The 13,848-nt window shown below is 37.3% G+C and overlaps 1 protein-coding gene across 2 annotated transcripts in view; it reads right to left on the reverse strand.

Moving 5' to 3' along the window:
* KIFAP3 (kinesin associated protein 3) overlaps nucleotides 1-13,238 on the reverse strand; it is a 161,003-nt gene extending 147,765 nt beyond the window's left edge. Inside the window, exon 1 of one of the 2 annotated variants that reach the window (XM_081224620.1) lies at nucleotides 13,000-13,236. In XM_081224620.1, coding sequence (XP_081080746.1) covers nucleotides 13,000-13,031 — 32 coding nt within the window. In that variant the 5' untranslated portion in view covers nucleotides 13,032-13,236. Of the gene's footprint in view, nucleotides 1-12,999 lie in introns of both variants that reach the window. The other variant, XM_081224621.1, reaches the window with a different exon arrangement.
* Between the last annotated feature and the right edge of the window lie 610 nt (nucleotides 13,239-13,848).

Genomic DNA, 13,848 nt, shown 5'->3' on the forward strand with positions numbered 1-13,848 from the left:
ACATACACATCCAGACATTTTTCTATCTATATGTAAATAATACATAATGAGAGAACGTCAGCTCTAGAATTTCTTTAAAGAAGAGGCTTAAGGGTAGCAATCTGGTAGGGTTAAAACTACATTTGAATAGCAATTTACATAAGATTGACACAAGTATTAAATGTTTATATCATTGTGGGGGCTGATGGAGATTATGGGATGGATAAACCCCTTCCCTGTTCCCCTTGGCACTGCCACTGAATATATAAAATACACATATTACAAACTAAGCTCATATTATATATACTGTGTGTAACATACTTTCCAAAATTACTATACAATGACTTTAGAAGAATACTTTGCCTTTAGAACTTCATATAGTCAAATACTAGATAATCCATTTGTTGAACACCTTGATTCTTTTTTTTTTAACATCTTTATTGGAGTATAATTGCTTTACAGTGGTGTGTTAGTTTCTGCTGTATAACAAAGTGAATCAGTTATACATATACATATGATCCCATATCTCTTCCCTCTTGCGTCTCCCTCCCTCCCACCCTCCCTATCCCACCCCTCTAGGTGGTCACAAAGCACCAAGCTGATCTCCCTGTGCTATGCGGCTGCTTCCCACTAGCTATCTATTTTACGTTTGGTAGTGTATATATGTCCATGCCATTCTCTCACTTTGTCACAGCTTACCCTTCCCCCTCCCCATATCCTCAAGTCCATTCTCTAGTAGGTCTGTGTCTTTAATCCCGTCTTACCCCTAGGTTCTTCATGACCTTTTTATTATTTTTTTCTTAGATTCCATATATATGTGTTAGCATATGGTATTTGTTTTTCTCTTTCTGACTTACTTCACTCTGTATGACAGACTCTAGGTCCATCCACCTCACTACAAATAACTCAATTTCGTTTCTTTTTATGGCTGAGTAATATTCCATTGTATATATCACCTTGATTCTTTATTTCTAACTTACATTGCACGAAATTTACAAGATTCCCTTACAAAACATTCAAAACCATTTGCAGGACAATTGGTTGATTTACAAAGTAGTTCTCTAAAGGCTCAAAACATTTTGTAATTCAATTACTCTATATTTATGAATGATATAAATATTTTTAAATTGACAAACACGGTTTCAAAATTCTATTTTGGTTGGTAAAATATTCCAGCTTTTTGGACACAATTATGAATTATGTCTACATGCAACCTGTGACAAGTACACATCTGCTGTTGATAGCTGATCTAGTATGAAAAATTGCTTTTACCATAGCAATGTGCCTCATCAAAATTTATACTTGTATTATCACCACAAAATGAATAATTTTATCTTAAATGCTATACTTCTAAACTGAATTTAACATGGTATTCATAATGATGTCAGATATTTAACAATTGAGACAATGAACTTCAAATGCTTTATTTGGAATCCATGAATCAGGTGAGAAGTAATTTAGCCCATTATTAGAATTAACTGATTTACTATTTGTAGCATCTTATGACACTGATATTAAACTGATATTTTTTAACTGTCTGCAAAGTTCTTGTACTAATGGAGCCTTCTTAATAACAGGTCTACTTCACCTTTTTTTTTTTTAACCTGCACAAGAAAACTGGAACCAAAAATGTGCTAAATTGATTTAGAAAAAGTTTTGCTTTTTTAATCTCAATATGAAGTCATGCTTCACAGACTGATATAAGATATACCTTTCTTTATCTACACGTGATAATTGTCACCTTCAGGCAGAGTATTCTTAATTACTAACTTCTAAAGTACATCCTGATGTTTCTAGACTTCATGTGGTCGATGATATCATTATGATCCCTACAACAGATAACAGATGCTGACTAACACTGTGCTCCATATTCATCATCTATTTCCTAGAGAAACAAAATTTAGCCCTTAATTTTTCATTAAACAGGTTTTTTTTTAATTATTGCTGTCAAAAGGGTTTATTACAGGTTTGTGTTCAAGACTGTGATGTAGGAGGTTCCTGAACTCACCTCCTCTCATAGATGCACTGAGTCTATACCATCTATGAAACAATTTCCTCTGAACGCCCCACCGCCCCCACCTTGGGACTTCCCTGGTGGTCCAGTGGTTAAGACTCCGTGTTCCCAACACAGGGGGCTCCCAATGCAGGGGGAGCCCACACGCCGCAACTAAAAAAAAGAAAAACAAAAAAACCCAAAAAACCCAAACTAGCTGAGCAATGCCCACAAATTGAGCAAACAAGAAACCCACATTGAAGCAAATAAGAGAGACTGATTCACAATCTTGCCATAAACCCCACGTCTGGTGTGGAGACCCAAAACTGGGCAAAAACTCATACCTGAGCTGCTACTTGAGGAATGAAGGATTTAAACCCTACATCTGGCACCCAACTTTTAAGACCTACACCTGAGAGACAAGCCCCCAAAATATCTATCTTCCATGAAACCCCAGTGGCTATAGCAAAACAGTGAAACAGTTCTTAAAGGGCTTGCACATGCAAGCTCACCTACCCTAAAGCCTAGTTCAGAGGCAACTGACTAAAAAGCACCTAGACTTTCTGTTAAAAAGGATTGTTTATCTTAAAGGGTCGGCCTGAGGGGCCAGCATCTAATTTAACATATGAGTCTACTGAAATACACAGGATGGAGGCTGGCAGGTTCCATCTTTATGCTCTCCAGATCACCAGTATCTCCCAGAAAAGAGCTTGTACTGTTGTCTTCTGGTGTCCTGATTATTGCTGCTGCTGCCCAGGGGACACCTCTAGATCACCTGACTCTGGTGGCCATCAGGGCTTACGTTCCCAGGTCCCACAGGACCATAACAGAGAGAGGGAGTTCTTAACTGGCTACCACTCCCAGGGCGCAGCAGAGAGGCAACAGACTGAGGCAACCAATCTTTCTATGAAAGAGATCTTTTAGCTTATCTTCATAGCTGTGGACTTAGGGGCAGGCTTCTAATTAAACACATCTAAAGGCTGACTGTCATCCTCTCCAGAGACGTAGGAGAGCAGATTCTATCTTTGCACTCTCCCTCTCTCCCACTCCAGAGCACTAGTATATCCTGGAGGAGAGCTTGTACACTTATCTGGTGCCCCAGTTTTTGTGGCTGCCACCCAGGTGATCACCTGGTTCTGGTGGCCACTGGGGCTTGTATTCATGAGTTCAAAGAGACATTAGTGAAAGAAAAAAAAACAGTTATTAACTGGTTATTACCCCAGGACTCAGCTCAGAGGGAGCACTGAAAATAAAGTAGGCTACTTGGACAATCACTAAGGTCTGAAAGACAACCAAGAGCTAGGCATGGTTGAATAAAAAGGTTCATCTCCTAAATAAGACCACTCCTTCCAGAATGGGAGGGGTGGCTGTTTTATCTAATGCATAGAAACCAACACAGAGTCAAGGAAAATGAAGAAACAGAGAAATGTGTTTCAAGAAAGAACAAGATAAAACCTCAGAAAAAGACCATAATGAAACAGAGATAAATGATGTATATGATAAAGAGTTAAAAGTAATGATCGTAAAGATGCTTGCTAAATTCAGGGGAAGAATGGATGAACAAAGTGAGAATTTCAACAGAGATAGAAAATATAAAAGTACCAAATGGAAGTCACAGAGTTGAAGAACACAATAATTGAACTTAAAGATACAGCAAAGGGCTTCAACAGAAGACTCGATGAAGCAGAGGAAAGGATCAGTGAACTCAAAGACAGGGCAATGGAACACACCCAGAGAAGCAAAAAGAATAAAAAAGGGGTGAAGACAGATTAAGGGATTTATAAGCTAACATCAATCAGATCAACATTTGCAATTGAGGGGTCCTAGAAGGAGAAGAGAATGGGGCAGAAAACTATTAGGGGCAGAAAACTTATTTGAAGAAATTATGGCTGAAAGCTCCATTAACCTGAAGAAAGAAACAGACATCCAGATCCAGGAAGACCAGAGAGTTCCAAAAAAAGATGAATCCAAAGACAGCCACAAGAAGACACATTATAATTAAAGTGTCAAAAATCAAAGACAAGGAGAGAATCTTAAAAAAAACAGTAAGAGAAAAACAACTTGTTGTGTACAAGGGGAACCCCCATAAGACTATCAGCAGATTTTCAGCAGAAATTTTGCAGGCCAGAAGTAGCAAAATATATTCAAAGTGCTGAGAGGGAAAAACTGCCAACCAGTTTTTAGTCTACACAGCCAAGTTCTCCTACTGAATTGAAGGAGAGACAGTTTTCCTGGAAAACTTATGAAAATATAAATCTCACTGGTAAAGGTGAATATGTTGTAAAACTCAGAATAATCTAAAATGTTGTAAAGGTGGTAGGTTGATCACTTATAAAGCTAGCATGAAAGTAAGAGATAAAGTAGTAAAAATAACTATAACTACAAAAATTTGTTAAAGACACACAAGATAAAAAAATGTAAATGGTGACATCAAAAACGTAAAATGAGGGGAGAGTAAAAATGTTGAGCTTTAGAACGTGTTCAATCTTAGGGTGTTAACAACTTGAAATAGACTGTTATAAATGTTTTTACATAAGCCTCATGGTAACCACAAAGCAAAAACCTATCGTAGATACACAAAAGATAAAGAAATCTAATGACACTAGAGAAAATCTGAAAATCACAAATGAAGAGAGCAAGAGAAGGAGAAACAGAGGAATAACAAAACAGCCAGAAAACAATGAACAAAATGACAATAAGTACCTACCTATCAATCATTACTTTGAATGTAAATGGACTAAATTCTCCAATCAAAAGATACAGAGCGGATAAATGGTTAAAAAAAATGACCCATCTATATGCTGCCTACAAGAGACTCACTTCAAATGCAAGTACACACTCAGATTGAATGAAGGAATGGAAAAACGTATTCCATAAAAATGGAAATCAAAAGAAAGCTGGGGTAGCTATATTTATGTTGGGCAAAATAGACTTTAAGATAAAGACTGTAAAAAGAGACAAAGAAGGGTATTATATGACAACACAGGGGTCAATCCAATAAGAAAATAAAACATTTGTAAATATTTATATGCCCAAAATAGGAGCACTTAAATATATAAAGAAAATATTAAAAGTCCTAAAGGGAGAAATACACAGCAATACAATAGTAGGGAGAGACTTTAATACCTCACTTTCATCAATGAATAGATTACCTAGACAGAAATTCAATAAGGAACATTGGCCTTAAATGACACATTAGACCAAATGAACTTAACAAACATAAACAGAACATTCCACCCAAAGGAACAGAATATACATTCTTCTCAAGTGCTCATAAAACAGTCTCAAGGATAGATCGTATGTTAGGCCACAAAACAAGTTTTAATATTTTTAAGAAGACTGCAATATATCAAGTATCTTTTCCAACCACAATAGTATGAGACTAAGAATTAATTACAAGAAGAAACTGGAAAATTCACACATAAAGATTCAGCACATACTACTGAACAACCAATGTGTCAAAGAAGAAATCAATACCTTTAAACAAGTAAAGGTGGAAATACAACACACCAAAACTTAAAGGATGCAGAAAAGCAGTTCTAAGAGGGAAGTTCATAGAGATAAATGCCTACATCAAGAAACAAAAAATGATCTTAAATAAACAATCTAACTTTACATCTTAAGCAACTGGAGAAAAAAATAACAAACAAAGCCCAGAGTTAGTCAAAGGTAGGAAATAACAAAGATTAGATGGGAAATAAATGAAATAGATACTATAAAGACAACAGGAAAGATCAATGAAACTAAGAGGTGGTTCTCTGAAAAGGTAAATAAAATCAACAAACCTTTAGCTAGGCTAACCAAGAAAAAAAGAGAGGACTCAAACACAGGCGTACCTTGCAGATGTTGTGGGTTCAGTTCCAGATCACTGCAATAAGGTGAGTATCATTATAAAGCAAGTCATGTGAATTTTTTGGTTTCCCAGTGCACATAAATGTTATGTTTACACTATACTGTGATATACTAAGCGTGCAATAGCATTACATTTAAAAATCAATGTACATACCTTATTTTTAAAAATATTTATTTCTAAAAAGTGCTAAGCAGCTGCACCTTCAGCAAGATATAATCTTTTGCAATAGTAACATCAGTGATAACTGATCACAAATCACCATAATAGAGTAATAATGAAAAAATTTGAAATATTGGGAGAATTACCAAATGTGACAGAAACAAGAAGTGAACAAATGATGTTAGAACAATGGCACCAATAGACTTGCTTGGCTCAGGGTTGCCATAAACATTAATTTATAAAGAATGCAATATCTACAAAGTGCAATAAAGCAAAATGCAATAAAATGAGGTATGCCCATAAATAAAATCAGAAATAAAAGAGGAGACATTACAATTGTTACCACAGAAATATAAAAGATCTTAAGAAACTACTATTAAAAATTATACTCCAACAAATTAAACAACATAGAAGAAATGGATAAATTCCTAGAAACATACAACCTCCCAAGACTGAATCATGAAGAAACAGAAAATCAGAACAGACTGATTCCTAATAAGGAGATTAAATCAGTAGTCAAAAACCTCCCCAAAAAAGCCCAGGACCAGATGGCTTCACGGGTGAATTCTATCAAACATTGGAAGAATTAACACCAATCCTTTTCAAACTCTTCTCAAAAACTGACAAGGAAAGAACACTCCCAAACTCATTTAATGAGGCCAGCATTACTGTTATATCAAAACCAGACAAAGACACCAAAAACAAAACAAAAAAAAAAAACCTGATGAATACAGATGCAAAAATCCTCAACAGGGCCTCCCTGGTGGCGCAGTGGTTGAGAGTCCGCCTGCCGATGCAGGGGATACGTGTTCGTGCCCCGGTCTGGGAGGATCCCATATGCCGCGGAGCGGCTGGGCCCGTGAGCCATGGCCGCTGGGCCTGCGCATCCGGAGCCTGTGCTCCGCAGCGGGAGAGGCCACAACAGTGAGAGGCCCGCATACCGCAAAAAGAAAAAAAAAAAAAAAAATCCTCAACAAAATGCTACAAAACTGAATTCAACAATACTTTAAAACAATAATCATACACCATTATCAAGTGGAATTTATTCCAGAGATGTGAGGATGGTTCAACAAACACAAATCAATCAATGTGATACACCACAAACAAAATGAAGGATAAAAGTCATATAATATCATCTCAATAAATGTGGGAAAAGCATTTGACAAAATTCAACATACATTTATTATAAAAACTCTCAACAAAGTAGGTATAGAGGGACGAAACTCAACACAATATAGACGGTATATGACAGTCCCACAGCTAACATTATACTTATGGGTGAAATATTGAAAGCTTTTCCTGAAAGATCAACAACAAGGCAAGGATGCCAACTCTTGCTACTTCTATTCAACGCAGTATTGGAAGTGGTAGCCAAAGTAATTGGGCAAGAAAAAGAAATGAAAAGTATCCAAATCAGAAAGGAATAAATAAAGCCATCACTATTTGCACATGACATGATATTATATAAAGAAAATCCTAAAGGCTCTACCAAAAAACTGTTAGAATAAACAAATTCAGTAAAGTTGCAGGATACAAAATCAATGTATATAAATTAGTTGCATTTCCTTACACTAATATGAACTACCAGAAAGAGAAATTAAGGAAACAATCTTATTTACAAACACATCAAAAAGAATAAAATACCTAAGAAATAAATTTAACCAAGGATATGAAAGACCTGTATATTGAAAACCATAAGACAATAATGGAATAAACTGAAAAAGACTCAAATAAATGAAAAGATATTCCATGCTTATGAACTGGAAAAATTAAAATTGTTAAAATGTCCATACTATCCAAAGCAATCTAAAGATTCAATGCAATTCCTATCAAATTCTCAATAGCATTTTTCACAGAAATAGAACAAAAAAAATCCTAAACTTTGTACAGAACCACAGAAGAGCCTGAATAGCCAAAACAATCTTGAGAAAGAAGAACCAAGTTGGCAGCATCATGCATCCTGATTTTAATCTATATTACAAAGCTACAGTAATCAAAACAGTATGATACTGGCATAAAAACAGACACACAGATCAAGAGAAAAAATAGAGAGCCCAGAAATAAACCCACACATATATGGCCAATTAATTTATGACAGAGGAGCCAAGGATATACACCTGGGAAAAGACAGTCCTTTCAATAAATAGTGTTGAGAAAACTAGATGGCCATATGCAAAAGAACAAAACTGTACCGCTATCTTACACCATACACACGAATCAACTCAAAATGGATAAAGCCTTGAATGTAAGACCTGAAACCATAAAATTCCTAGAAGAAAACATAGGCAGTAAGCTCCTTGCCTTTGGTCTTGGTGATGATTTTTTGGATCTGACACCAAAAACTAAGGCAACAAAAGCAAAAATAAACTACTGGTACTACATCAAACCAAAAAGCTTCTACAGAGCAAAGAAAATCATCAACAAAATTAAAAGGCAACCTACCAAATGGGAGAAAATATTTGCAAATCATATATCTGATAAGGGATTAATATCCAATATATATATATAAGGAACTCATACAACTCAACAGCAAAAAACCAATCTAAGGAAAAAATGGGCAGAGGATCTGAACATTTTTCCAAAGAATATATATAGATGGGCAACAGGTACATTACATAAAAAGGTGTTCAACATCACTAATCATCAGAAATATAAAATAAAAATCGCCATATCACCTCACACCTGTTAGAATGGTTATTATCAGAAAGTCAAGAAATAACAAGTGCTGGAGAGGATGTGAAGAAAAGAGAAGCCTGTGAACCGTTGGTGGGAATTTATATTGGTTCAGACACTATGGAAAACAATGTGGAGGTTTCCCAAGAAATTGAAAATTGAACTTGCATATGATCCAGCAATTCTGTTCTGGGTATTTATCCAAAAGAAATGAAAACACTAACTCAAAAAGATATATGGACCTCCATGTTCACTGAAGCATTATTTACAATAGCTAAGACATGGAAGCACCCTAAGTGTCAATCAATGGATGAATGGATAAAATATATGTATATCTGTGTATACACCCCCCCACACACACACTGGAATATTATTCAGCCATAAAAAAGAAGAAAATTTTGTCATTTGCAACATGAATAGACCCTAGGGCAATGTGCTAAGTAAAATAAGTCAGAGATAGAAAAACAAATACCATATGATCTCACTATTTATTTTTATCTAAAAATAAAGCAAAACAAACAAAACCTGAACTAACAAATACAGATAGCAAATTGGTGGTTGCCAAAAGTGGGAAGTGGTCAAAGTGGATGAAGTAGGTGAAGCTGGTAAAAAGGTATAAACTTCCAGCTATAAAATAAACGAGTCCTGGGGTTGTTATGTACAGCATGGTGACTATGGTTAATAATACTATATCGTATATATGAAAAACTGCTAAGTGAGTAAATCTTAAAAGTCTCATCACAAGAAAAAAAAAGTTACTGTATAGTGATGGATGTTAACTAGACTTACTGTGGTAACCATGTGGCAATATATACAAATACTGGATCATTATGTTGTACAACTGAAACTAATATAATGGTATATGTCAATTATATCTCAATTAAAGAAAAGATTTCAACTCAATGACCTAATTTTACACCTTGAGGAACTAGAAAAAGAGAAAACTAAACAACAAGCCTGTAGAAGGGAGGAAATAATAAAGATAAAGACAGAGATAAAAGAAACAGAATAGAAAAGCAATAGAGGAAATCAAAAAATTAAAAGTTGGTTCTTTGAAAAGATCAACAAAATTGACAAACCTTTAGTTAAACTAAGAAAAAAAGAGAGAAGACTCAAATTACTAGAACTGGAAATTAAAGTGGGACATAATTACTATTATCTCTAACCTCATAGAAATAAAAAAAAATACTATGAACAACTGTAAGCCAACAAAGTAGATAACCTAGATGAAATGGACAAACTCCTAGAAATTCACAAACTACCAAAACTGACGCAAAAGAAATAGAAATTCTGAATTCCCCCAAAATAAGAGATTGAATCAGTGATCAAAAACTTCCCAACAGGGCTTCCCTGGTGGCGCAGTGGTTGAGAGTCCGCCTGCCGATGCAGGGGACACGGGTTTGTGCCCCGGTCCAGGAGAATCCCACATGCCGCGGAGCAGATAGGCTCATGAGCCATGGCCACTGAGCCTGCGTGTCCGGAGCCTGTGCTCCGCAACGGGAGAGGCCACAACAGTGAGAGGCCCACGTACCGCAAAAAAAAGAACAAAAACAAACAAGAAAAACTTCCCAACAAAGTCCAAAACCAGATAGTTTCACTGGTGAATTGTACCAAATTAACACCAATCCTTCTCAAACTCCTCCAAAAACTAGAAAAAGAGGGAACACTTCCTAATTCATTCTATGAGGCCATTACCCTGATACCAAAGAAAGACAAAGACGCCATAAAAACAGAATATATTTTTGAATATAATTTATGAATATCCTTTATGAATACTGATGCAAAAATTCTTACCCTTCTGAAGCTTATAGACCAGCAGGAAAGACAAACAATAACAATAAAATAGTAAGAGTGGGAAAAGACAAGGTATTAGGTATCATGGAAGCTAGCAGGTATATCTGACGTGGATGGCAGATTGTGTGGTGGGAAAGGGCAGCTCAGGAAATAGCTTCTAGAAAAAGTGACATTGAAGCTAAAACAGGTAAGATGAAGAGTTAGCTGGATAAAGAACAAGGCAAGTACCAGGCAATGGGAAGGGCACTTGGAGTCTAACACCGAAACACAGGGATCTAAAAGAAGTTATTTCTGTAAGGCTGAAGTATGGAATTGTTGGGGGCAGGAGGGGAGCAGAGAGATGAAGCTGAAAAGGTTGGTGCTCTAACTCTAAGAGCAAGGGAAAGCCATCAGAGAGTTTTAAGAGGCAAAAAACAAAACCCACTAGATTAACTGTCTATTTATTTGTGTGCATATCTGACTGAGGATATGAACTGTGTCTATTTAATCATTTCCGCAGTGATCAGAACAATGCTAGGCACGGACTAAGTATTTGCTAAGTATGTATTAAGCACTATTGAATCAGAACACTAATGGGTAGCAGAACAAAAATGAAACCTCATTTTTGATTCTATAATCTATTACACATGTAAACATATAGAGACTAGAGATTCCTCAGTGATAGCTACAATGAAACCACTGAAAGTAAATAATTAAAATTAGAATGAATCAATTAGATTGAAAACATACTGCCCTCTTGTTAAAAACAAAATAATAAAAGAATATTACAAAAGGAATGAATATATGTAATTACTATCAAAGAATCAATCATTAAAATGGAATGTTCTGTCATATCATAAGCCATCAGGCCTATATGATTATATGTTGGATGCACATTTCTAAACTGAAAGCAGGCAATGCAAACTATTTATATTGTCAAAATCAGACAAAATTGAGAAGTGTATATTTCAGCCTTTCCAGATTCTGACCTTATTTTACTTCAAACATTATAGTGACTTGTCTGATTTTTTTGTTGAACGCCACATAATTCAGCTTTAAAAGTAAGCAATAGGTTGAGAATTACAAGTCACAGGATGCCGAAGGGACCACAGGATACCAGAATCCTAAGAAAAACTATTTTCTGGCACAACTACATTACATGAAAATAAGCTAATGATGTAATAGTGACTCTTTGCTCTAGAACAACCTTGATTTTAAAGTTGAAGGAAAAGAATTTCTTGTTTTCTTCTTTCACCAAATTTTCAATCAAGATATTTTAAATGATTGATGTAAGTAAAATGCAGTGAGGAAATAAATGCTGACTATATACTTGTTATGATTACATATTCTTTTTTGAAATTTTTACTGATGAGCTCTGGTTATGTAACAATTTCAGATATATTTCTATAAAATGGGACAGGCAGGCAATATATGCTTCAGGCCGGCAAGGACAGTGAATACAGTTGGTTGCTTGATTGATTTTACAATAATTTCAATCCCTTTTAAGAGTCTATTAAAGGTTAGATCTTTCTGTGATGATCAGGGCCCTGCCAAGCTGGGATAAATACGTTCAGTAAAAGTATACTATGAATTGAAATGATGCCACCACCTTACATGCGTGTTTTATCTTTTTAAAACATTTTCATATTTGGTCCTCATACCTATCATAAAGTAATACTTGCCCCATTTTTAGATAAGGAAACTGAGTCCAAAAGAATACATGTGACTTTCTAGGGTATTTGCACAATCAGTAACAGGGACTTAGCTAAAAATGGAGACTCCTAATTAAAATATTTTTTTGTATTGGATCACTGCTAGCTCTTGGTCCAGTGAGAGGTATTCTTTTTATGAGGGATGATCTTATCTCTTTGACCTGAGTCAAATAAATAATCCCAACAGAGTACCTTTTTCTTTAAGGAGTAATTGATACTACACATATTTTTAAACTAAAGAAATGATGGCCTCTTTCATGTCAAGCTCCTGAACAAACCTCTTGATAATTACGAACCTCCTACAAAAATTATACTGTATACATGGCAGTGAAATGGATGAGGAAAGCAGAAATAAACTGGAAAGCAACATCTCAATCCAGTCTCCCATTAATTAAAAGCCACCACTTCTTTCCCCTTCATTTCAAAACCCCATGGCAGTGAACCCCAAATTGGAGACATAGAACAGAGGCGCCAGAAGACTTCAGTTCCAGGCTTCCACAGGATTTATCTATTAAAGGAAAATGGAGAGTCGGAGTACCGGGGAAAAATAGGAAGACGCGGTTTACTCCGCCCTCCGTTCCTCTACCCTGAACAATGTAATGTAGCAAGGAAACCATCTGCAATGCTGTCAGGGCCCCGCTGAGTCAGGTAAGAGGCTGGAGAAACCCGCACCCCCTAAGGGCCCCTTCCTCTTTTTAATTCACCTTTCCCCCCCCTCCCTTTCCGTGATTTCTCCCGTCTCCCACCCCTCTTCTAAGCTTTGCCCACTGACATCTCACGGCCAACCCAAGAACCTTTTAAGAATAACCTCAGGGTCCGGGCAAGGAGGGTAGGACCGAGCCTTGGGGGGTCGTCACCTTTTGAGGTATCTGGCGTCCTCCCCCTGCATGGCGGCGGCGACGGCGGCGTGGGGAGGATGGGGGTGTCTGAGAGGCCGGCGGGGCTATTTCCGGGGACGCTGGCCAAAGTACCCCACACCCAAAGGCGATGACAGTCCTGAGGCCTGCAAGGCGGGGCAGCTACAGCGCTCTGGTTACCAGGGTGAAGCCGCCGGCTCCTCCCACGGCTCCTAGGCCCCAAAAGGCGGGCGCTGCCCGGACCCGCCCAGGGCGGCCTGTAAGAGCTCCGCCTCAAAGCGCATGCGCTTGCTCCGCGGAGCCAATATGCGCAGGCTCAGTATGCGGTGCTGGCCTTTGGGACTAATCTAAAGCACCCTGGAGCGGAACGTGAAGGTATTTGCCGCAGATTTCAGCGCGCGTGGTTAAGGAGTGGCTCCGTGGTCACCGCCCCCTTGAGGATGGGAACTGAAAGAGTCATCCCGGTCAGTCGAATTGATATTTCAGGTCCTTCGCTTGAAAAGAGGGAAAGGAAATCCGTTAACCTTTTAATTAGAGAATGCTCTAGAGCAGTCAGGCCCTCGGCTGGTAACCTGTAAAGAAAGGTTTGTATTTGGAGCACTGTGGAAAAGGAACTGCACTGATTGCACTGAGAAGCTGGAACTTGTGCAGATAGGCTTACCCTTACGAAATGAATACAATTAATATCAACTTTGATCGAGGGGCAAATCTCTCACTTCCATTTTGGTATCCTAAATCTAGAATGCACCTCTGCCCCGCACACACACACACACAGCTCCTGAAATTACAACTCCTAAACTAACTATCCCTAACTCTGGGTACGTTTGGAATCATTTTCTCTAAGGCAGG

Source organism: Mesoplodon bidens, assembly GCF_964165515.1.
Source record: "Mesoplodon bidens genome assembly, chromosome: 2".
Classification (NCBI taxonomy): Eukaryota; Metazoa; Chordata; class Mammalia; order Artiodactyla; family Ziphiidae; genus Mesoplodon; species Mesoplodon bidens.